Below are 25,023 nucleotides of genomic sequence, written 5' to 3' on the forward strand. Positions count from 1 at the left end.
GGTCAGTTAGATGGAGACCTGAAAAATTACCATTTACATAAATTGCGATATCTCCAAAACGGAAAGTCCGATTGACAAAAACCAAAAGGCATTTTAAAGGGGAATGTTTGCCGCTTCTAACGATGGCTCATTTGTGCAAAAAGCATAAGTAGTTTCAGAACAGCGCACACCTAAAGTTTTAGTATTTTTAATACACGTTGTTAGACTGTTTTAAGACAGTGGGAGCTGAAGATTCTCTCCTTTCGTCTGTGCTATACATACATATATGTATTTCCTATTTACGTTTCGTATCCTATTTCGTATCTTTTTGTTGATTCTGTCTCTCAGTTAAACGTGGTCCGCTGAAAAGGAGAGCGTGAAACACACAAACTTTCTGGTTACTTTTTAATCCTCGACAAGGGCGTGTCACAACACAAGCGGTACTCCGATGTAATCATAAATAAATTAAGTTTAATTGCTAAGTAATAAAACGTTAATTACATATGTCAATTGATAATTAATTTAAGTACAACACACGTCTCGTGCAAAAGTGTAAAGAAGTTTCTTTTTTTCGTGCTACACTCAATTACCATTGTTTTTTTTTTGTTGTTTTTGGTTTTACGACGTAAGATACTCTTCTTGTTCTGTTTTTTTTTGTTTTTTTTTTTGGTTGGTTTGTTTGTATGTCTGTGTGTGTGTTCTTTTTTTCGTAAATGGTTCTCGACTACAATAAGCTCTTGGTAAAACGTAGTAACATCGTAGTTTACAGTAGTTTACAGTCGCCCCCCTCCTTCGCGCGCGTCCCGAATCTCGACAGAACTCGCATGTCTATTACATAGCTCCGCGTTCGCATGCTGCAATCGAATTTCCCACCTAATTTCTCCTCTTCGTGTTTCGTTTCGATCGACGCCGCGGATTACGAATCCTCGATCGTCGCCAGTCGATCGACGAACGGACGCTAACAAAGTGGTCGCTTACAAGAAAAAACTAGCCCCTCGTCGACCTTCCTAACGAACGATCGTTCACGCGCGGAAAATTCGACTCTCATTTACAAGTGTAATTCTCTCTTTCTCTCTCTCTCTCTCTCTCATTTTATCCGCAAAATCAACGACACGCCGCTCCTTCGACTAAGTTTCACGTTCATCAACCTCTTTCTCGCATTCTCTCTCTCTCTTTCTCTCTGTACGTGTGTGTGTGTATGTGCGTGTGTGTGTCTGTCGGTCGTATGGATTCGTGTACGCGTGTACGTGTCATTCACTAATGAATACGTAAGTGTAAACAATAAATAATGTTTTCTTCTTTTACTCGCGTTTAATCTACAATCCTTTGGTATGTCCTCGCGGAGATTCATCGATCCTCGGTCACCGATCCGCGCGATCGTTCCTCCCTTCGGCGAGAGGAGGAATCGACCGGCGCCAAAACGAGAGACCGATCGGTTGTCTCGATTGGTTCTTCGTATTTCCGTTCGTTCGCCTTTATCCGGTCTCGTTTTAAGCCTAAGCCGTGTATCGATCCTCGCGGCGCAGCGGTTCGCGTTTGAAACTCTAAAAAGGAGCCTCGACGTCGTCTCTCCGCCATCCGAAAATTCTCTGACCTGTCTCTCGCAACGCTATTCCTTCCCTTTTCCGGTTTGAGAGACCGCGCGATCGCTCGTCGAAGATTTTCTGCTCTGTCACTGGATGTCGACACGATGAACCCTCGTATTATAATAAATATAATAATGTATACTTGCTTTTGCACTTGTATTTTACATTATTTCATCTCTGATTAACTAATCGATACCTTATTGTCGTACGAACCGTTCACCTGTTCTCGCTTCGTTCTTTCCACGCCCATATTCGCTCTCAGTGTTTATTTATGTTGTCTCACGATCTTCCACCGACTCGATCAACAGATAATTAGTTAATGAATGGCCGCGAGACGCGGCCACAGGTCCTCAGACTTTCTCTCGATAGTCTTAAGGGGTTTCTGCCCTGCGTTTCGCTCGCTGCTCGCCCGCGACTGGCTCGCCCGGATCCGAAGCTTCGCGACGATCCACGCAATTCGTCGTCAATTTTCCTACTAGTTCATATTTTCGATATATCGTTACAATCTCTGTCTTTCGTAACAGATTCTGATCGTATTTACTTTTATATTACAAAGTTTCGACTGAACTGCGCGTTCCCGGCGGCGCTGCTTTCAGATCCATTGGATATGTGTTGAAAAACTATTTAACAAGTTGATAGGAAACCGATGAATTATTTGAAATAATTGTTACTAATGTGAATTCGCAGAAAACTTTAAGAAAATTACGAAGAACGAGTGTATTTTTAACTAACAAACATAGAAATACAGTTGTGAACAAAATCGAGTGTGGGCAGACAGTGGAAATGGATACCTATTAAATTTGGCCCAAATATACTATTATTACAACTTAATGTATATCTTTATGGTACATAGATTATTTAGCGAACGATTGAAATTAATATTTAACTTTGCCTTGAAACAAGACATAGTTTAATAAGATTAGTTTTGTTCTTCGATAGTTAACCAACATTTTCGTTGAGTATAGTTCAACACGATTCTAAACATTAATCTCGATTATTCGCTAAATAATCTATGCATCGTCAAGATATATAATATATAAAAATTAAGTACATAACAACAGTACTACTCTGACTAAATTTGTATCTAGTTCCTCTCTCTTTTCACTCCATTTGTCCGTAATTGTACAACTCGAACACTACAATATCGTCAAATAACGGTGAACATCGACAACATCGAACTCTAAACTGTATCAAACGGAACCGTACAACACAAGATCGCGTTAAAGAACGTCGAACATAGTTAAGCGAGATCTAAAGAATAATGAAATTGCTATTAAGGAACACATTGGTAGTCTTTGCTGCAAATAACGAGAAACAAAATAATAGCGAGTGATAAAAAAGGAGCTTCAATCGAGGAAACGAGTAGGCGAGTCCAGGACAGAAACCAGTCTTCCTCCGACCTCTCCCCGATCTTTGCGCGTGCTATACAATAATATAATATATCCCATATAATATATTACTCAACATTCGACCAACGTCCATTTCCCACTGTCTTCCCGAATCCAAAGACTAACTTAACATCTCCCCCCCATTTTTGTTAACTCCATTCCTTCGTATCTATCGATTTAAAATTCACGCGCGCGACTTCGCATCGTTGCAATATAAAAAAACGCGTATACACACACGGACCCGAAATAGATTCTCTTAGCCTCTATGTTTTATTCCCTTTTTATCGTTATTACTATTTCTGTGTTCTTTAATATATATATATATATATTTATATATTTATATTTATATATGTTCATTCGCGTACTCGTTCTCGAGGTTCCCTTCGAACCACCCCCGTGAACGTTCGTCGATCGTACGAATCGTCGCGGGAGGGTGGTAAAATTCGACGCTTGTTTCGCGGAACAAATCTGGGCTCGAAAATTAGGGTTCACGTTTCCGTTCGTTTCAACACCCGCAGATCGTCGATTTCGGACGAGGTACCGCGCGCCCCAAATATAAATAGATCATCGAATACTCTCTGTCGCGTCCCGCGTCCTGCCTCGTCTCGCGGTCCTTCTCTAATTATATGTATGTTCGCCGATTGTCGATCGATCGACACCGGGATCGATCGACAACGACACTCCTATTCGATCGCTGGGCTTTTCGCTATATTAAATGTATATCCCCGTCCCACCCTCCCCCGAACCCCCTAACTACCCTCGGATGCCTCAAAATGGCAATTATATTTATATATTTATATATATAATATATCATCATTCATTTATATTTATATTTATATTCATATTTATATTTATATATTTATATTTTATATATATATAGTGTGTATATATATATATATATAATTATATACTATGTCCTTGCCATTACGTTTAGCGGGTTTTGTTTCGCGTGTACCTAGCGTGTGTGTCTTTCGGTTTCTCAATTTCTCTACGATAGTTCGATCTCCTTTCGATCATCGGTACTCGATCACGATATTTTGTCGTTCCGTTTACCCCGTCTGACTCGAAACCCCCTCGAATAATTGTCCTAACGAAATTTACCTTCGACCTTTACCCTCGATTCGGCGCTCTCTCATTCTTCAACAAAGAACATGTTCACGGTGTGTATTTATGCAACAATCAATCGTCTTGTTACGATAATAAAAATCGGATCAATGGCAACGGGAATGGTAATATAAATAATCGTAATAAGAAGAATAGCGACTAAGGTGGCGATGGTAACGACGACGACGACGTTGATCCACAATAAGAAGAAGAATCGTCCGCGATCGCGAGCGTAATTAATAATCGCAATTAATCTATTTACAGGCTTATCGTACAGAGATCCCTTATCGCGTCCATTTCATCCGCGTTTGCCCCTCGACTCGAAATCACGATTCTCGATTCGTCTTCCGGTTTCGTTACGGTCATCTTTAACGATCCTGCGTTCTCGCTTTCGCCATTTTGAACCGCACGCGCGCGCACACTCGCGAAAGCTCTTCCCTTTAACGATGCGACGACTGCTCTCTATGGTTCCCTATAAACGCTATCGATCTTACGATCCTTTCGCGTTTGAAAAGTCTACCCGATTCGCGCCCTCCGTCTCTCTTTTTCTGTTCCCGCGTGTCTTCGTTATTGCTTTGGTTTTCATTTTCTATTTTTCGACCTCGCGAATATAATTGTAAAACTTGTTTTGGGAACGTCCGCTAGCGTCTTACTAAACATTCTGCTTTGATTCTGCGTGGGCATATAGGATTTCTGCACCTTTCCAGAACCGACGGTTTGTTTCTCGATCAAATTACCTGCGAAACGAACATTTAGCCTGATCATGAACCGAATCGTGAGAACCTCGAGTGCAACGTCGTCGCATAGTTATCATCGCGGCCGACAACGAGACGGAAAACTTCTCCACGCCGGACGAGTAAACTTCCATGAAAATCCAACGCTCTAAGCCACTATCCGTAATTCATGTTCATTCTGTCGTCACGCGTCAGCCAAACCAACGGTCGAAACGTTTCCTCTATCACCTATCCTTGCACCCCGTTCAAACAGCGACGCTCCTCTTATATTTAATTTAAACTGTTATTACAATAATGTATGTTTACTTTGTACTATATATGTTCTTATAATCAACGGCCGCGACAACGGCCGCTTTCGTTTCCTCTGCTTTTTTTTCATTTTTGGTACGATGAGTTTAACGTTTATCTTAATGCGGTGACTTCCGGTTTCGGCGTGCACCGGCCAAGTCGAAATTCGATTCAAACGAGAAAAAAGATACCGGGCGTCCCTCGCGGGACGATCCAACCAACGCAGAATTCGAGCCTCCGCGGGCTCGAAGAAGCTTAAAGTATCGGTTTAGAGCGAAACATCGACCGGGCATTTTTCACTTTGCTATTTGGACGCTTTAACGTAGAAATACAGTATCGACTAGTACAGAAGATTCTTATTTAAACGCATTTCGCATCGAATCCTCCCGCGAACGACTCGTCCCCTTCAAGTTTATACGATTCCGTTGCACCGAACAAGATCGCGTTGAGAAATAGTACCAAGTTCACGGTCGAAAATAGTAAAGACGTTTAAAAAAGTGCGACTTGAATTCGTCTATGTTTCACGAATTAGTTTCGTCACTGAGAAAACTAAAAATCTGTTTAAAAGTAAAGGGAGGATGTCGCGCGGGGGAGGCCCCGGTGGATCGGCGTGTTCGCTTAAAAATAATTTCACCATCGAACGCAAAAAGAAACGAATAATTTTTCCAAAGGAGGAACGGCTCGCGTGCAAGCGGGAAACGCGAAAAGAAGCCACCTCCCGTTCGACTGAAAATCGGTCGTTCTTCTCTGTTCAGTCTGTTCGATCGCCGCTCTTCCACGCGATCGAATGTCTCTGTGTGTGTGTGTCTCTCGCGTGTCTCGCCTCTCTCGTTCTTTAATATGTACAATAGCACAGCACAATTGCGGTACGGTATCGAGTGCGGTTCGCAAAGTCTTTCACTCGCTCGATCACTCATTCTCCCTTTCTCTCTCTCTCAAGCACGCAATCTGTTCTCTCCTCGCATGTCGGTGAACACTGAAACCACTAATTCTCGCGAACGATCACCCTCCGCACGTCCCGTGTCCGTCTCTTCTCCGTCGATTCGCACAAAACAGCGTCCACTCTGATATACAATGTTCATTACATACATAGAATATATCACTTGGCACGTGCACCCTCGACACGATGCCACTTTTTTTTATTTGTTTGCGTGTCTGTCTGTCTGTCTGTCTGACTGTCTGTCTCTTTATTTTTCTTTTGCATGTGTGTACGTGTATACATGTATGTGTACATGTGTGTGTACGTGTGTGTGCGCGCGAGTGTGAATGTAACTGTGTTTTGTTAAGAAACGAAGCTGTTCTTGTTTGCGTTCTTGTTCAGTTTTAACGGGTTCATTCGGTTGTCCCTTTTTAGCGACCAACGAGGACACGACGAGTCCTGAACGCTGCACCCTCTTTCGCCGACGACTTTCCGGACCAGCCTCTCCTCCCCCCTCGATCTCTCACCCTCTCTGTTTCATCAATTTTTGCGCAGTGCTTTTATTCGCCGATCGAGGCGTCGTCGCTCTAAACTCACAGTCTACTTTTTATCAACGATCATTCCAGAATTATCGTCAGGGAAAACTTTTAATTCGTCGTTGTTTGTTTTCCAAGGGATACGTGCGTTTCTGAAGGTTTCGAAAATGAAATTTGGGACGTATTGTCTATCGATCTTTCAAAGCGACGACGTCGATCGTTGTTGGACAAGCTTCCTCATTTTCTAGGAAAGGTACTCTTTTTCCCAAAAAAGAGTTACACGAATTTTCGAAATTCGTGCAGCCCCGAAACCCTTTGCGATCGACGAATCTGCCACTTTTCGATATTCCTTTTTTTTTTATCTCAAATAAAACATGGCACGAAAGTTGCCCACGCGACGCTAAAACGGTCCATTGTCTAAAATATTTATTACAGTATTAAAAAGTACCTTGACGCTCGACGTCGAGTGTATCTTTTCGTTAAATAAATTCTGGCCGCTCGCTACGGGAACACGGACAATCGCAAAGGGTTGACGCGCGAGGAAACGCAACAACGATTTCCCCTCGTACGATTACTGTTTAAAATATTGCTATACGTTTGCGGCCGTGCAGGGTCGAACCTTTCCTCGTCGAAGAAGCTTACGAGAGCGCGTTCTTTCGCAATTTTGACTAGATAAAGAATGCCGTCTGTCGGAGAAGCACCTTGACGCGCATAGACTAGAAAGTGTTTTAAATCAAGGGGATGAATCTAGTATGGCAAATTATGGCACCAAGTTTCCGAAGAGGCTCGATTCAACGTCTCGAACGAATCGCCGATCCGGTGATTCTCGATTCGAGGGCCGTTCGAACTCGATGGCAGAGGGGGAAGAGAATTATCGCGGTGAAAAGTCGCCGGCTGGCACGGTTTCTATCGACGCGGCTAGACGATGCTCGATTTCGATCTCTGGAACGTCATGTTAGTTTATTATTGCACGATCACCAATCTATCGATCGAATTTACCGTCGTTCTAAGTATTTCTACGTTTTCGAATCCAAATTTTTCTACGAAACAGTCTCTCGGTGGGGGAAAAACCGTCAGCAGGAGCGACGACAGAACCGGAACTTGTTGTTTTTACGGTAGAATCGAATAGTTGGAAAGAAAATAGTTTGTCAGTAGGTTGAACAAAATGGACGTGGCCCGGGGGGGGGGGCTTGACTGTAATATTCACGAACAAGGCTGCCACGCGCGTTACGGACGGTCGTCGTTAAAAAATGATCACAGTTACTGTGCTTTTCAGACGACGTTACGACCGCGGTTATAAGATAATTACGTCGTTGTATGATAGTTTGAACAACGTCCGGTTCTGCCTTGAAATTCGTTTCGCTTTCGATTGAAGCGCTACGAAATTCAGTCGTCGTAAATTCTCCAAGCACTTGGATCAAATCTTGAAAGCATCGAGGATGCTTGGTGCTTGCGTACGATATTCGAACGGTCGAATGAAGTCGACGATTGTTAATTGGACGAAATCAGAGCTACTTGTTCCTGTAGAAAAAGTTAGAGTCGAAACTCATCGAGACAGGCAATGGTGAATATTTTGTGCTGTCGTATATTAGTCGAAATAAATAGGATTTTCTTATCACGGCAACGATGGAAAAATATACTCCGCACTTTGAAAAAGATTAGGAAATTACGTTCGTCGAACCACCCTGTATTTTCTATACTACCGTGCTTCGTGTCCCTTTAAGATAATAGTATCGCGTACGACGATAGATATAAAATAACTTTATGCTATTAGTAATTGTCCTAAAACTGGAAATTTAGGTATCATTTGCACACGAACGACGCAATACTCTGTATAATGCCTTAAAATTTCTCTAGCTGTAAGTGCAACTCGTTGAAACGTTCGCGTGTCATGTCTCGAAAGGAAAGAACGTAGTTAACGCGTTTGTCTCTAACGAATCCTTCGTTGACTCGTATATTCGATTGTAAATGATAACTAACCGGCGGTATCGTCGATATTTTCGACTCTCTTCGGTTCTTGTAAATCATTCGAATTTTTTGCAAAGAGAGGGAAAAATATCCAACGACAACGACGTTGGTTCCAAGCGAACGAAGGACTTTGTTCCTGACAACGGATACACGCTCGACTATACAACTATCTTCCCTCGGCAAATATTTCTCGCTAATTTGTAAGGCTTTTCGAGACATTCCCAAAGACGTCCACGTTCTGATCGAACGCCCCGCGAGAACTTTGCACCGCAAAGAGTGAAATGTCTCGTTGATCCTTGCGTAGAGCACCCGGAGTGTCGAAAAACGTTTCGATCCGAACCCATGGTCCCCGCAACGTAATCGAAACAAATCCCCGATCACCGATCACCGACCACCGATCGCAAAGATCATCGTTTAACGGGTGAAAAAACTGACGTTCCAGGCCAGTTGGAGATATCCTCTCGCTCGAAATCGCAGCAACGCGTCGCGTCGCGTGAAACGCGCCGCCCTTACGAGAAGGGCAAGTCTTCTTCGGGTGACTCGTCGTGGTATTCCTCGTGGTCGGACGTGTGTCACAAAACGTCGCTTGGCTGCCGTTGCCCGATACCTATTGTGGGTGATAGCTGTCCCTCATCGACCGCGACGGTCTTCGGGTCCTCGTCCTTCCACTTGTCCATGGACCGGCGTCGAGCGTTCATGAAGAAGTTGCCGACCGTCGTCGGTTCCAGGCCCAGCTGCCTGGCGATTGTCACCTGCATCTCTTTCGATGGCCTTTTGGTCTCCTGTAACGCGACAACAAACATCAGTACCACGCCGATCGACCACCGATTTCTATTACAATTAGTTTGAATGCGCTTTGCATGACTAAATCAAAGGACGCGAGCGCGCGTGTCTTTTAACAGCTGGAACTCGTCTTTAAGGGGGGAGCCTCATGCGAATGATAGAAAATTGAACCATTTTTCTTAATTTTTTTTAAGAAAATGTTACATCTGACGTTATGATTCATTTTTGTTTCATTTTGATTCATTGTAATGGGAGATTCTAGAGGCCAAAATAGGACGAAAATCAAGAATACCATTTTGTTGACGGAGGCTTCGTTAAAAAGTTACTAACGTTTAAAGTTCCGCCCGTACCGAATTTTCTTCTCGAAAATACGCAGGATTTCGGGGGTATGTTTATTCACCAAAAATGATTGTAATTGACCCCCGCAACCAAAAATAATTTTTTCAAAATGATTTGAAATTTTTTAATTTAATTTTTTATTAACTTTTTAACGAAGCCTCAGTCAAGAAATTGATATTCTTGATTTTCGTTTTATATTAGCCTCTAGAATCTCCCATTAAAATTTTTCCCAAAGGTAGCCGAACACCCTGTATGCTTTTAAAAAATTGATTTTTTTGAGGTCTCACATGAGACTCTCCCCTTAAACGTCAGAGTACAGTGAAATGGAATAATTCTCACAGCCACTCGTAACCTACAGACGCCATATTTGTTTAAGGATTTCCCACTCAAAGTTTCGCTCCATCGACGCGACCACTATTTTGGGAAATTTCAAACGATCGACGATACTCGTGATAATTTCGAAATCTCTATTAGAGAGAAGCGAGTGGTTTGCCACGGAATTTTGCGCCTGAAAATAGCGTAAAAGTTTTCTGGTATTCGTTGGTTCCAATCGAGAAACAAGGACGATAAAAATCGTCGACCTACCATCGGAACAGTAAACATTTCTCTAGATGTGGTAAACGGGTTGGCACGCTTTCTTCCCACGCGACGTTTCTTACTCGACGTAGGTCGATCAATAACGGACGAGGTAGAGAGAGAGAGTATCGATTGGTCGAAGCAACAATTATTACAAACCAATGCTCCAACGCGCGTGACAGAACGCAATAATTAACGCGCGACGCGCAAACCGCGACCGTTTAGCCTCCTGACCATCACTACGTTACGACAAATCTTTCTACCAAATTATTCTGCAACCTCGAGTTATCCTTAACCTTGACGCTCGGCGATCCAAACGTTTCCACAGTCTCGAATCTTCTATCGAAATAAAGTTTAAGGAGATTGTAGAGATCTACGAAATCGAATGAAACTCGAACGACGTTAAAAGTTGAGCGAAAACTCGTAATTAAACGGAGATTCGAAATTGTTCGGAGGAGTGTAACGGTTCGGAAAATAGTTGGACATTTCGAAAGTTGGATCGTTTACGCGAAACACGTGGTTTTTCCTCGTTTTTCAAGTTTTCTATGCACCGTTCGCCCCATGACACATATGCAACCACCGCTCCTCCGTTCCCTCCTCTTCCTCCGCTCAGACACGGTGCACAGTGGCTGTCAAGGAATAATCACGATCCTCGTGCCGATAGTGTCCTGTATTTCCAGCAATTGATACGCTTCTCTGTATATTGAACTGGTATCCCATAGACAGAGGCGGCAACCTTCGTTTCGTTGCGTTACACGCGGTGAATTACATTCAGACAGGATATCGATACACGACTGCGGTTTCTTAAACGTCACCCCGGTGCACGCTCCTTGTGAATTAGACGACACTGAATTCCGGAACTCCCCTGAACCCTCTACTCTTAACTTTTCCAATTGAAACCTTTTCGTTTCGCGATAAAAATTCTATACCATTCGAAAGGAAAGCTTGGAACTAGTGCAAAAGATTCGGAGAACTCGGAAATATCCTACAAATTCAACGGTTGAAAACTCAAATAGCATCAATAGCAAAAAACTAATCAACGAGGGAATTAATTACATTTAGTTTGGCATCGTTGAACGAACGAGCTTGAATTCTATTTTGAATCAAATCGAAACGATCATTTTAACGTGTTCCTTCGTGCACGGTGGTTTTCAACTTGTATGGCCTCAAATATTTAGCGAATCGCGCTCTGACGCTCACCGCGGTACTTGAAGCAATTAAATACCTCGTTCTGGCGACTTAATTTAATTTTTTTTGTTTCTTTTTTTGACGATCGAGCAAGTTTTTATCGAAAACGAACAGCTGCGACGGAGCGTGAGTTCTCTAAACGCGTTCCCCGATCGGCATCAAAGATTTTTGTCTTCTTTGCAAGCATACGGGAAACGTAAACTGTCGGAGGAAGTTGGAGGTTGGAACAATCGAGCGAAAAATAGAAGCGGAACGCGAGAAAGATCGAGCGACGGCGTTAACTGGGCTAAGGTCAATTCGCGAACTATTTGGCATAGTTCCAAAGAGCCAGCGAATACGCTTCGACTAGATCTTCCCTTCGCCTCGGGAACGTTCACATTATTTCCATATTTATCCTGAAATCGAATCGGAGGAGTCGATCGGCTGGCTCCTGCCAGGGCTCTGGTGCATTCAATCTGCTTCGATGAAGTTGATTTCCCTCGTGCTTCCGGAACAATGATCAACGTGACGTTGAAAAACATACGTAGAATAAAATTATTTCTTCGTTTTGTATGCAGTGACAAACCCCTCCTTCAAGAATTACCAAATCTTAAAAAAAATTTATTTATTGCCTTCTATGCGCTTGTCGCGTATGCACCGGGTGTGTTTGCGTTTCTTATTTCCGTTATTTTTTATTTGACGTGGCTATGAACCAGGCGAATACAAAACGCAAGGAAACGAACGTCAGTTGCGATAATAGGAATGTAAACAATCGTTTGTTGCCAAGCAGGTTTCGACGATTGTAGAATTTTACGCCGGGGAATCGAATGGCCGCGATATCGACGGTTCGCGAGGGGGTATCGAGTGAGCGGCCGTGGACGTAAATTCCACGCCGTCATTCCTGAGTTCTTTCGTTGTCTTTTAATGCCTTCTTTAATGACAGGTTCGTCGCAGTTATGGACGCCGATTTTCGAACTATTTGGCATAGTTCCCAACGACATTACCCGACGTATGGTGCCTCGACGTTCAACGGTTACCGAAGAACGTTCGGAGGACCTTCTTATTGCAATTTCAATCGTCGTGGAAAGAGAAAGCTAATCGTCCAATAAAGTCAACGGTAGATAAAAACAATCGTTCGACTCTGAAACTGCCTTAAGTACAGGTAGTTGAACAAAAAAACTTCGATGCGATTTAACGTTATTTTATGCATCAAAAGTTAAATTTCGTGGAAATGAAAACGTATCTAGAGCAGGGGCTAAAAACAGTTCCAATAAGTACGTTTCGTTTCTGTGTTGGTTCGTTTCGTTTGATATGCGCAACTTTTGCCTAAAGAAGCTCAAACATCGAACACCGATCGAAGCTAACGGGGCTTAAGCTCCAAAAAAAAAAAAATATAGTTTCTGTAAGTACTCCTACTCTTTTCTGAAGAAGCTCGAACACGGAGTAGCGTTCAGGAATTTTCAACCCCTGATTTACTTGGTTGAAGCTCGTCGAAATGATCGAGACGCGCGTGCATCGATACAAAGAAGGGGGAGGGGGGTATGAGGGAAAGCAATCAGACGGGTCGCGTGTCGCGTCCGTGATTTTTCGCGTGCACGTGAAGAAAAACGCGCAGATCGAGCGTATGGCAGGCGGCGGGGGTGGGATTGAGGATTGAGGGTTGAGGGTTGAGGGTTGAGTTGACCCCCCTCGCGCGTCAACCGGCGACTATCGATCCGTCTTGAATAATTTCGCGGCCGATTCCTTCGCCGCGCGCTCCCCGCGCTTCGATTGCGACTACGATCGCGAGCACTTTCGAGAATGCCCATCGATATTGTCCGTTTCCTCATTAGCGTTCCTGTCGACGTACCAACGGAACAAAAATCCAACACCCCCCCCCCATCCCACTCCCACCGTCCCTCCCCAAAAGCTTTTTCCACTTTTAACGATGCCTATTGCCCGTCGATGCCCGCCAGGAATTGGGGAAATTTTATCGGTTGATCCCTTCAATGTTACATTCACCGAGGCTGCGGGAATAGAATCCTGTCTTTCATTAACCTTCGAATGGCGGATGGTTTACGGTGGTCACCACGGACCAATATACGCTCATAGAATTTCCATTTTACGCAGATTTCAACGCGGAACTCTTGCACGAAATTTCGTTTATCGTTTACTTAAAAATCTTTTAATCTTTCGACAAACGCATGTTTGAAGCAAAATACTTCCCATTCGTAAATTTCCAGCGTCCCCCCTTGCTCCCCTTTCCCAGGACAATCGAGACGGAACGCGGAGGAGCCGTTATCGATCAAAACGCGAGTTAAGTTATACAAGACTTACTTTAAAAATAGCCTGTAGAGTACGGCGCTGAAGGTCTGTGAAAACCAGGCGCGGTTTCTTGGGGGCGGGCTGTTGGTGTTCTGCCTGGCTCGCCATCTCGTCTTTCCTCTTGCATGCTAAAATTCAAGCCATTCTTTAGTCGATTGCCGGTGAGAACCGACGGAAAGAATTGCTAACTATTTTGCCCGTCAAAGAGAGAACGCGAAAAAATGTTATTTGTAAATTCGAAACGACCTCTTCGACTACTTTGCATCGAAGCTAGCGAAAAATCTCGATCCGTTCGATTTTAAACAATTTGAAACGGGAAACGAAAAATGGTCGTTTAGACTGGTCCGCGCGACCCGTGTCCGATAGTTTCGATCAAGACGCCGGCGAAGAAACGAAAGGGAAACGGTTTTCAAGGTAATTTAATTGTACTTACTTCCGCGTTGTGGAATCTGTGCAGCTGAAAGCAGAAAAAAAGACAAATGTAAATCAATGGTGAACCCGTTCGATCGAACGACCGTTTTCAGGGTCGTTTAGCAGAATCTTTTCTTTCTGGTTTCTTACGTATGCTTTTTCGTTTTTTTTTGTTTCTCGAATACGTGTACGTGACTCTGTTCGTACGTTCTCGAACAAAAGAAAACAAAAAAGTAATCTCGACTTACAGATACACATTGAGAAATATATATATATATATGTTCAAGGGCATAAGTAACATGTACACAAGTCACTGGATAAAAAAAGGGGATTCGGTTGCATACCACGAATATCTCAAAAACTGATATAATACTACTGCTGATAAACATGTCACTAAAGGGTACCAAAAGAGGGCAGGGGCGAGGGGCGGACGTGTGACGATGCAAGAGTGTCAAGAGATGCATTTCCTTGGAGAAGCGAGAGTGGTTTCGGGTGTGTTTTCGTTGGTGTCTCGAGTGAGTGATGTATGCCTTGTTTCGAATCTGAGTGGTATTATGTTTTGTCGAGTATACGTTTTCCCCCCTCGTTTTTCTCTTTGTTATTGGAACGCTTCCAACGAACGCGAGAGGTAATTTTTCCACGAAAAACTCTCCACCGACGCGGTCTCCAAACCGAGTCCACGGGACTCGGAAAATTACACGCTCCATTACTAATATTTCGGTTCTTCGTTAAAGAGTTTCGAATTTCTCGATACTATCGTTCCAAAATCTCCCCAAGCCACTGATTTTCTTATCGAACAATTTTCACACTCTCAATTTTCTAATTGGGAGTATCGCGCGTTTCTGATTTCCCAATCAGAATAATTACCAAATTTTCTAGTGGCTGTAGCTCGTGAGAATGAAAAAAAAATCTATCGATTCCTATTTGTGATTTTTCTCCGTTAAAATAAAAATTCCCAGAAGGGTACTTCGCATCCATTAAAAAAAGAGATATAAAATTACAAATGGACCGCGTCCATTTTCCACGAATTTAGCTTTTTTCTCCCTACAAAGTGACTGCGCCACGACTTGGATTTTAACGCTGATCGATTCGCGGCTCTTTGAAATAATAACGATCGAGTCGATCGCGACGTTGACTCGAAATTGCAACGTAATCACTGTGGTGGGTCCCCTTCTGACGCTCGCGACATAAATGGCGCATAATTGCGGACGAGAAAATTCTAAATAGGAGGGAAAAAAGTAACATTCGCGGCGCGTCCATCGTTTTGCCAGGCTTGGATTCCGATCGACCGATATTAAATTAAATAATTTGTCGACTATCCCTTTGTGCGGCGTCGATCGGTCCGTCGAACTTGGAAATCGTTTAAATTTTTCGACGATTACTCGCGGAACGAAGAAAAGTCTTTCGGGATTGCTCGATAAAAACTGTTTGTACCTGATGATACGTACAGGTATTCTGGTGTTTCTTTCAAAAATATAATCGGTACACTTTTCAAGATTTTGTCGTCTTTCCTTTTCCTCGGTTCGGTGGAATTTGCTACGTTTCCTGCGACTCTTGAAACTCATTCTCATATCTGGCACAATGCGAAATTCGATGACCGATAAAGACACGACCTTGAAGCAACATCGACCCCCGATAGTACCGATCAAAAGCACGAGGTTCGAGCCGCGTAAACACTCTGAAATATGTATAACGTTGTGTCAAGAACACACAAGTTTCGAGACGATGTCATTATAGTTCATCCAATTCCTATCGGCAACGATTGCGGGTAAAGAAACTTGCGATACGAACGTTGACTACAGACCATGAGGAAAGATAGAAACAGACTATAGCGGAAACCGATTTAGGTACACCGACCCGCTCGATCCTTTAGATCAGACCTGACAAGTATAACTAAGGCAAGGATGAGAAAGGGGTTCGCTATACCGCTACCTAAGACTTTCTGGTGATCGAGCAGAGCAAACGATCCTAAATAATAAGAGTTTACGTTAGACAGACAAGGATTGCAGTGCCCTATAGTATATTTTGGTGCCCGCAAATTTCAGAATAAATAAAGCACTTCCGCCAATGTTTGAAAGATCGATGAAACCTTGGTCAACGATATTATGGCCTAATAGTTATCGTCGTTTCAAACCACTGAAAGGATAAACTTAATATTTTTAAATATTATATATTCTCAACGACAGGTGGGCAATATTTATTATTTTGGGGGCAGTTAGAAAATTCTTTCCGTACTCTTTATACTTTTGGAAATAATATTAATTCGGCTAAAGACCAGCCCGACGATCACCAGTGTTAATTTCTGTAATTTCCACGTCTGTCGATAACAAGTTTTCCTACGAGGATCGATCGCGGAACGTCCGAGGTTTAAATCCAGTCGATCCCGATTCTCCCATCGCGAGTCACGATTTTCCATTAACGTCCACGCGACGGACGATCGCCTCCGAACGATCTTAAAATTCAGCCCACCGACGAGAAATCCTTGGTGAAATAGTTCTCAATTAAAATTTTCTATTCGAGGGTTTTCCGTTGGTCGCCACGAAAATGGAATGCCAAAGCGTGCAAGGGACGAAGACACCAGAGATCGGGGCTGAGAGGCGAGGGGGTGGTAAAGGCAATCGCGCGCCATTAGCAAGCGACCGATAACGAATGAAAGGAGGCTCGCGAAAAAAATGGCACCGAACAAGGACATCGAGAGCCAGCCACGGATGCCATTGCAAAAGGGGTTGCAAAGGGACGCTGTGGGTGGTGGACAGCCGGCAGAGACGGAAAATTGACGCGTTCATTATTACCCGTGGAGCTTTCGAGCGGGAAAGGTCTGATCGCCGCGACAATCGACTTATGGACACGAACCGTCCTCGACGTTTCACTTTTTCTCCCTGCCATTCGGTTTTTGATGTTACTCCATGTCGTTTTACCGACGAAACTGGCCATGAAACGTTCGGTTGTTTCGTACAAACCGATTTTAGATATTTGCCGCTGATGGCCGAACCATTAGCTTATCCCACAGTGGTCTTTCTTGGATCGACGAGGAAAAAATTCGTCGTTTGGTAGCAGAAAAACGAAATTTATCGGTTCGGGGGAATGAAACGTACATAGATTGTTAGTTTACGAATCGATCTGAAATTTCTACATTTATTATTATTTATAAAATTTAACCAACTCTGAGAACCGCTGTAAGAGCAGGTTAACCGGGTTAATCGGTTAACTCGGTTACGTGAGTTACTCTAGGAAACTGAGAACCGAACGAGGTCCGGGGGTTAGGGTTAGAATCCCCGTTTCGTTTCGACGAGCAGCGCGTAAAATGTCATCGAGCCTGGTGAATTAATTTCGGGAAGCTATTGAATTTTCGTAGTTGAGAAACGGTAGAATTTGGTCCATTTTTCCGTGTCTCTGGATAATAAAAATCTATTCTTGGGCGAGTTAGGAGAATAACAGAGCGACGACAGTGACGATATTCCCAGACAAGGCACGGACAGGGAGGCCGGGAGAGGTATTAAAATTGTCAACCGGAAGAACGGTCGTGTTGACAGAGATCGGTGTGTATCCGTTGGTGAGCAGAACTCGAAATGGATGCGAAGCAGGAGCCGGATGTCACGGATCGATCGAAGGATTCCAGAAACGGGCAAAGTGGGCCAAATCCAGTCGGGCGCAACCGCGCGATAAAGCATTAACGAGCTCCTAACGTGCGGAATATCTCTGACGCGCGGTGTCGGTGGCCGCGAGCTTTTTCGGAAAATAATCCGGCTGACACTTTGTGCGCCGCGGCCTGAAAAGCCGGCCAGGCCACTCTTTGACGCGAGAGGATCTGCTCGGCCGGAAAAATTTCATCGGCTCCGTCTAATCGAACCGTGTATCGCCGAGGAGACCCGCTATATCGACGACCTCTGCTACAACCAGAGACCTAACACCCACTCGACGAACCGTCATTTTAATGCACCACGTTCCTTTCATTCCTCCTTCGTTTTTTACAAGATTCCGAGATCTTAACGCATTCTACGCCGTACAAACGATCTGGACCATCGAAACCAACCAGGAAACCGACGTCTAAGAATTATCCATGTCCGTTTCAAACTCTGACAGCTCGATCGCCCGATATATACGTATCACGAAGTGCCAAAAACGTTCAGAAAATTGGAAAGTCTAAAAATGTGGAAAGTCAATACCCAAGAATTATTTCCGTGCGTGTTAAGACTTAAGGGTTTTATTTAAAAATAAGGTATTTGAAATCGTTATAAAGGAGACGTTGCTTTGGCATCTTGCACCATTATTTATATAGATCTCGAATTACATATGATTCGAAATGCCGCCATTATTTTCGGGCAAAGAGTACAGAGATGATTACATCTATGAATTAGGATAGAACTAACCTGGATCGAACCTGGACAAACGTAATAAATTGAACAGAGCTGGCGTGAAAACGGTAAATAACGAAAATCTGGAGGCGAAAAAAGAAGAATCGCGAAAGAGGTTTGGAAATGGAAACCAGAGTATGCAGATTTCCAAGGTAGAGAAATCTCGGGGCTATAAAAGTGGAAACTCCATCGAACGGAGACGCGTTGGCATCGGATTCGCGTACGATCCGGCTGTAACACCGGTGGCTAGGTTCGATCAAAAGGAAGTTTGTCAGGGATGCAAGTGCGGCACGTAAACGTCTTGTTCGTATAGGTGGGTCCGGAAATTCCGTCGCAGCCGTCAGCCTTTTCGAATAACTCAAGAATGATTGCGTTTCGGCCGAGGCAACCCGCTGGCGTCACGTGGTTCCAATAGCTTCTGGTATATAATAAAATAATATACGCAGAGAAGGCGGCCGCGCATTTACATGGGCCACGCGATCTCGATACTCTGTTCCTGGCCCTTTCCACCCCCCTCCCCACATCCCTTCCGATACACCGGGTGTGTCCTCGAAGCAGCTTCCTCGTTGGGAATTGGCTAGCCCTTTGCGCCGTTCGCTTTCCTTCCGTTTTATTTCACTTCTTTCGATGTCGTTTCCTCGCTATTTAATGCGAACCCAATTCTATTCTATTAAATTAATTTTCCCTAATTTCAATCTATATTTATATACAGAGTGTTCGGCCACCTCTGGGAAAAATTTTAATAGGAGATTTTAATAAGACGAAAATCAAGAATATCAATTTCTTGATTGAGGTTCCGTTAAAAAGTTATTAATAAAATTAAATTTAAAAAGTTTCAAATCATTCTGGAAAAATTATTTTCGGCTGCGGGGGTCAATTGCAATCCTTTTTGGTGAATAGACACACCCACGACATCCTAACCACTTTGGAGAAAAAAATTCCTTACCGAAAATATAATGTGTGACCATAACTGTCTGTTACCCTGAAATTTAAAAAGTTTCAAATCATTCTGGAAAATTATTTTCGGTTGCGGGCGTCAATTACAATCATTTTTGGTCAATAAACATATCCCCGAAATCCTATGCACTTTTGAGAAAAAAATTCGTCTAGGTGTACAAATTTTATTAATAATTTTTAACAATAATTTTGTTAATAACTTTTTAACGAAACCTTAATCGACGAATTAGTATTCTTGATATTCGTCTAGTTTTTGCTTTTAAAATCTCCCATTAAAATTTTTCCCAGGGTGACCGAACACCCTGTATAGTCCTATCAAATTTTTAATAAATACGTTTCTAAGGATTTTTAGGCAGCTGGCTAATCCTCTCTAAAAAAAGGTGATCACTGGAACAATTAATAGTTCGAAGGGACAAACACTGATTCGTGTCCCATTGAATTTCCGCTTGAAATTCTATGACTTCTTTTTTTGACTTGATTCCTCCGTCGTTATCTCGGATTAAACGATATTTTCGCTTATCCTGTTTGCGAAAAGAGCTTCTATTTCCAGCAGACTATTTTACACAATAATCGCTCTTCGTCCAAGTTTGCCCGAATTCGAGGCAACGAAGATTTGTTAATTTACAGGTTGAATGTTTTGTTTTTTCCCGGCTGTTTATATATATTATCGATACCGATGCTCGATATCACCGTTTTAAGGAAAATTTCCAGCTGCCAGGAAATTGAATTCCGTTTCATTTCCGTTAATCCATCCGCGACAATTTCGCATATTATCTCGATTTTGGAGTTTGTCTAACGCGATTCAACGTTGGACGCAACGTCACCCCCTCTATTTATAATGCGATTGTCTCTCTGTCACTGTTGAATGAAAATTTGAAAAATCTGTCGAAATTCGTACCATCGATCGGACCAAAAATAGGAAATCTTGGTAAGTTAAATTCTGGAAAATGTTTACGTGGAACATTTTGCGAACCGTAGCAACGAAACAGAGAACGTCAAATTTCGAACGACGATAAAAAATTTTGAAAAATAAATTTGAAACGACTCCAAGCACACATTATAAGCGGGCTGGGGGGTGGATGGTTCGTGCAAGAGTGAACCTCGTCTCCGATAGGCTTCCCCCTTTATGCCTGATAGGCTGGCATTCCGATGGAGCCGGGACGCCTCGTTCTCCTCGGATTTTCTCGCTTCGCACAGATTTATGACGACGATTCGATTTTATTGCTTACTGGCCGAACTCGACGATATTCGCGGTACTCTGCCGCTCGCACCGTGAACTAAACGCTGTTCTTCTTCCGGTTCCTTTCCCTCCGTACGCGTCTCTGCTCCTGCGACGTGTTTGCATCTATAGTCTCGTTCGCTTGCATACTATTTATTTCGTTTCTTGATCATCCGGACTCGTTATCGCGTCCAACGACTCCGAATTTAAATTTATCAAACGTAGTCGAATTTTATTTCGGAAATTAAACATTTCCGATAAATCGTTAACAGTATTTAGGTCAAACTTCCGGTGAGACGTTGCCCCCCGACGAACGATAATGTACCAATATAAAAATTTATTTATACTCTGTCTTAGCATTAATACTTTATTTAACCGATTCTGCGGAATCGTACGTCATGTTCGGAAAAATTAATTCGACAAAATCAAAGTGAAACTATGCGGTGATTCGGTTTTAAAAATAATCGACGCGTCGAATGTTCCATTCTCGGAGACCGGAAGCACGTTTGTCAAAATCCAACGAGATATTCGAGCGCCCGTTCCCGATCGACGCCGAAATTCGTCGCGATTTCTGATCGGTCTTTTTCCCCCCATCGCATAATTAGCGATCGGTGAGTTAATAATTTAATTATCGTCGATGGCTCGTAGCGGTGAACGCGGACGCCGCAAAAACAAACGCGAGACCGATGGCAACAATAACGAGTAGAGTCTGTCGGGCTCATTATCGATTCATCGAGCCCGGAATTCTACGCGTTTTGACGGACGTTCGCCGGAGGAAATCGGGAGCGGCGGCTGTGCGATTCAATTTTCGAGAAAGTTAATTAGAGCGTCACGCCGGTATCGAGCATTTTTAACGAGTGGTTACATGCCCGATCGCGTTCCTAAAATCTGCTCAAGAGCTTTTTTCCCCCGCAAAAGAAAGAAACAGTAGCTCAACGAATAGCGATAGTGAAATTCGGTGACTGACGGAGGAACTAAAAAATTAACTGCTTTCCAAGGTAGAGTCGAGCTAAAAATCAAACGGAAGATTTCAAACTGGATTACCAAATGTGGTAGATAACGTTTGCAGTAACTAACTAAAATGATTTGGAAGAAAAGGACAGAATACGGTAATTAATTAATTTAAAAAGGGAGTAGGAGCAGAGACTGTCACGAAAGAAAACTAACAAGAAATTCTGGCCAACAAACAAGAAATAGAAAATTCGTAACTGTGAAACACGACGTAGGGAATTCGGTAAATTCCAAGGAAAGTGTAGGAAATTTGATAACGTCCGTACGAAAAACGGCGAGACGATAACACGAGACGCGAAACAAAATTTCCCTTGGCTGAAAAGTTCTCGGGGAGCTCTCGGTGGCTCGAGTTCGAGATTGCAGTCGGTTTAAAACCCTCCTTTGAACCGATAATCGAGAAATCCGAAATCAAATATTCGTCGAATCGTCGAGCAAGAAATTCATTCAGCTAGCAAATCCACGGACGTTGTTCCATCGATTTGCAGGGACCATCGACCGTTAATGAACTTCTCCTTCGGGAGAATGTTGCATTGCGAATTACGTTAGAGACGATTCCGAGGGAAGCAAAAAATGTTCAAGATGTAGATTGGCCGCGTCGTGACGCTACGAGACGATCTTTTCGATACGTTGTTGCGTGTACCCTCGATGTTTCTGATCTTGTGACCCTCAACCTGTTTCTCATGGATGTAGTAGTGCTCGTTCTGTGAACACGAGAACGTCGGATCAACCTTTTTCTGGTAATCGTTATTGCGTTTCTATACGAATACATAAATACGAGTTTTTCATGCTTATTGCAGAGCTGAAATTCGCAGGACCCTGTAAATACGAGGGTGACCCAAACATCAACTAGACTTTTACTAACGGAAGATTATAACTTCTACACACCTTTGCAACGAAATTGGCTGGATATTAAACAAATTCATAGAGTGGATACTAATCACGTTTCTCCATTAATGACGATTACTCGATCCAAATAAATGATCCAAGACTTCTGGAATGGAGTACGACTTGGTACAAGTAGAAATAGCGAGTAATGGTCAGATGCGGCAGGCTAAATTTAAATTTAATTATCTTGGAAACGAAGCAAACGTCTTACTACACTTTCGACGTAGTTTTCACGTACAATCACCACTTTTCCGGTTATAGGATGATCACTGGGACACCCTGTACAGGCCCACGCGTTACTTAACTCTGACTTGCAGGATATTTAAAGGAAAAGATTAAGGTTATATTACGTGCGTACAGTAATCGCTACATTACAGTAACAAATTTCTATTTACGTACGTCCCGTGAGACTTTCTTTGTAAAATTATATGTAAAACGCCCACTACGAGAGCCCAGTTATCGAATCACCTTGCACACGACTATTATACAAAGAGAAAATGTAATTTAAATATGTTAGTTTGGAGAATTTCATGAATCGTTTCCTTCGACGAATGGGTTGATAACAGCGACGAAGTTTACCCGATAATGTCCGACGTTCGCCAGGAACTGTCGATCAACGTTAAAACGCACCAACGATACACGTTTTTAAATAATTCGAGAAACAGGTCGAGCATCAGCGACATAATGTAGGTTACGCCTGTAATGTGCGACTTCTTTCCAACGGGCTGAACATTCATGCTTTGTTTTACAAGGTATCGACTAACAATACTGGTATCTGGTTGATTAAGGGCGTGGGCAGGGGTTAAATGGGGTAGGGGGCAAATACTACCTGCAAAGGGGCCTAAAAATTAATATCTAAGTAAACGGGCACTCTCTGTATTACGGTGGATTCTAAAAGTGGGATTTATCTGGCGGGGGATGGTCGGCTCGCAGCAAAATGCTCACGTTCAATAAGACAGCATTCGAGCCCGAACGCTGGCGAAACTTTTACCCGTTCCGATCCAAATCGCGCCGATATATCTCCTCGTTCGAGCAATACGAACTCGATGGCGGGCATCTTCTTAAACTATTTTACCGATAGCTATTCGAATAGGACGCGAATTTGACAGGAACCTACGAAAAGAGAACTACCGAACAACGATCAAATGTTTCGTTTCGATCGATCGAGTGGAAATATTTCGCCAGCTTTCGGGGTGACAAGTCGTCTAAACATCACTCATTTTTCCCCGTATACGTCTTCGTGTCGTTTTCTAAGGACAAAGACGCGAGAGACAGAGAGGAGCGCCGGAAACGGGGGCGTATTCGTGTTCCTCGTCCCCGTTTCCACGCCGAGGAATCCAGCAAGCAAGCAAGCAAGCAAACTTTCGTCTGTCGTCGTCGAATTTGTACGAAAGGATCGCCGTGTAACTAGGGTGTCCTGTATTTTCTTTTATCCGTTATCTCCGTTTTCCCTCTATCTCGTCGAATTTTCGTACTCAGAAACGTACGGCGTCGTTCCTCGCGTTTTCACGCGTTTATCGATCAATTTTGCATCATACCAGATCGAATCGACTCTTCGCCAGACTTTTTCGCTTTCTGGTTATTTTTCCAATACGGTCAGCGGACTTGGAGGGTGAGAAACGCGAAAGAATTCGGGGACACCCTATTGTGTGACCCACGTGGCGAGACTAGTCTTTCTTAGCAACGATGCTGGGATCTGGATCGTTCGATTGACACCAGAGGTTCTTCATTTATATTCAATATGGCAACACGTTGTACACCGGAAATTCTTCAGCCAACGTGTTAATAATAATACCAACGTTTCTCGCGAAGCAATTGCAAAGAAATTCGGCTAACTAGAATACTTTACTTACATTTGAAAGCAAATTAAAGTCATAGTTTTCAAATTTTGATCGAATTAAAAAAGGAAAGAAGAAGAACGCGATGGCAACAACGTTGTACGTTTCCAGCCAGCACCGTTCTGAAATAGTCTCGCCCCATTCTACCCTGTTCCTCGAAGTTTTGCGCTCCGATCGGACCACCCTCGACGTTCCTCGACCGCGCCGGAGAACAGACTCGAAGACGCAGAACGGAGGGGAAATTCTTCGTTCATGTCGCTCGAATTACATAGTAATAATAATTATAATAATAATATGTATATATATATATATATTTATAGAATATATATATACATGTTGGCCATGCAATATGCTACTGTACATATATATAGAGACTTGAGATAGCCCGGTGGCGTTTTATTGAGAAATTTGTCTCTTCCTCAACGATTTACTGGCGCACCGTGTATCATCCCCCCTCTTTTTGCTTTAATCTCTCTCTCCCTACTCGTTCCTCTCGCATTATCTTTCCTATTTATTTCTATTCTCTCGATTCTCATCGATCTTGTACGTCTTTGTCTCGTTTTCCTCTACCATTCGTTCATTCGTGGTCTCAATTTCGTATTTTCCAAACTCCATGAGTTTTCGCGCGACCCTAATTTAACATTGCGCGCTCGAGGTGTGGACAAGGGGTGTTTCG

At 43.1% G+C, this 25,023-nt stretch overlaps 1 protein-coding gene across 2 annotated transcripts in view; it reads right to left on the reverse strand.

Annotated features, from left to right (window-relative positions):
* Positions 1-3,705: 3,705 nt before the first annotated feature.
* LOC143348453 (uncharacterized) overlaps positions 3,706-25,023 on the reverse strand; it is a 75,707-nt gene continuing 54,389 nt past the window's right edge. For both annotated transcript variants that reach the window (XM_076778665.1, XM_076778666.1), the window contains 3 exons: positions 14,105-14,128; positions 13,684-13,799; positions 3,706-9,284 (listed from right to left, as the gene is read on the reverse strand). In XM_076778665.1, the coding sequence (XP_076634780.1) occupies positions 9,075-9,284; positions 13,684-13,799; positions 14,105-14,128 (350 nt within the window). In that variant the 3' untranslated portion in view covers positions 3,706-9,074. The remainder of the gene's footprint in view (positions 9,285-13,683; positions 13,800-14,104; positions 14,129-25,023) is intronic.

The sequence above is a fragment of the Colletes latitarsis genome, chromosome 11 (genome assembly GCF_051014445.1).
Source record: "Colletes latitarsis isolate SP2378_abdomen chromosome 11, iyColLati1, whole genome shotgun sequence".
NCBI lineage: Eukaryota > Metazoa > Arthropoda > Insecta > Hymenoptera > Colletidae > Colletes > Colletes latitarsis.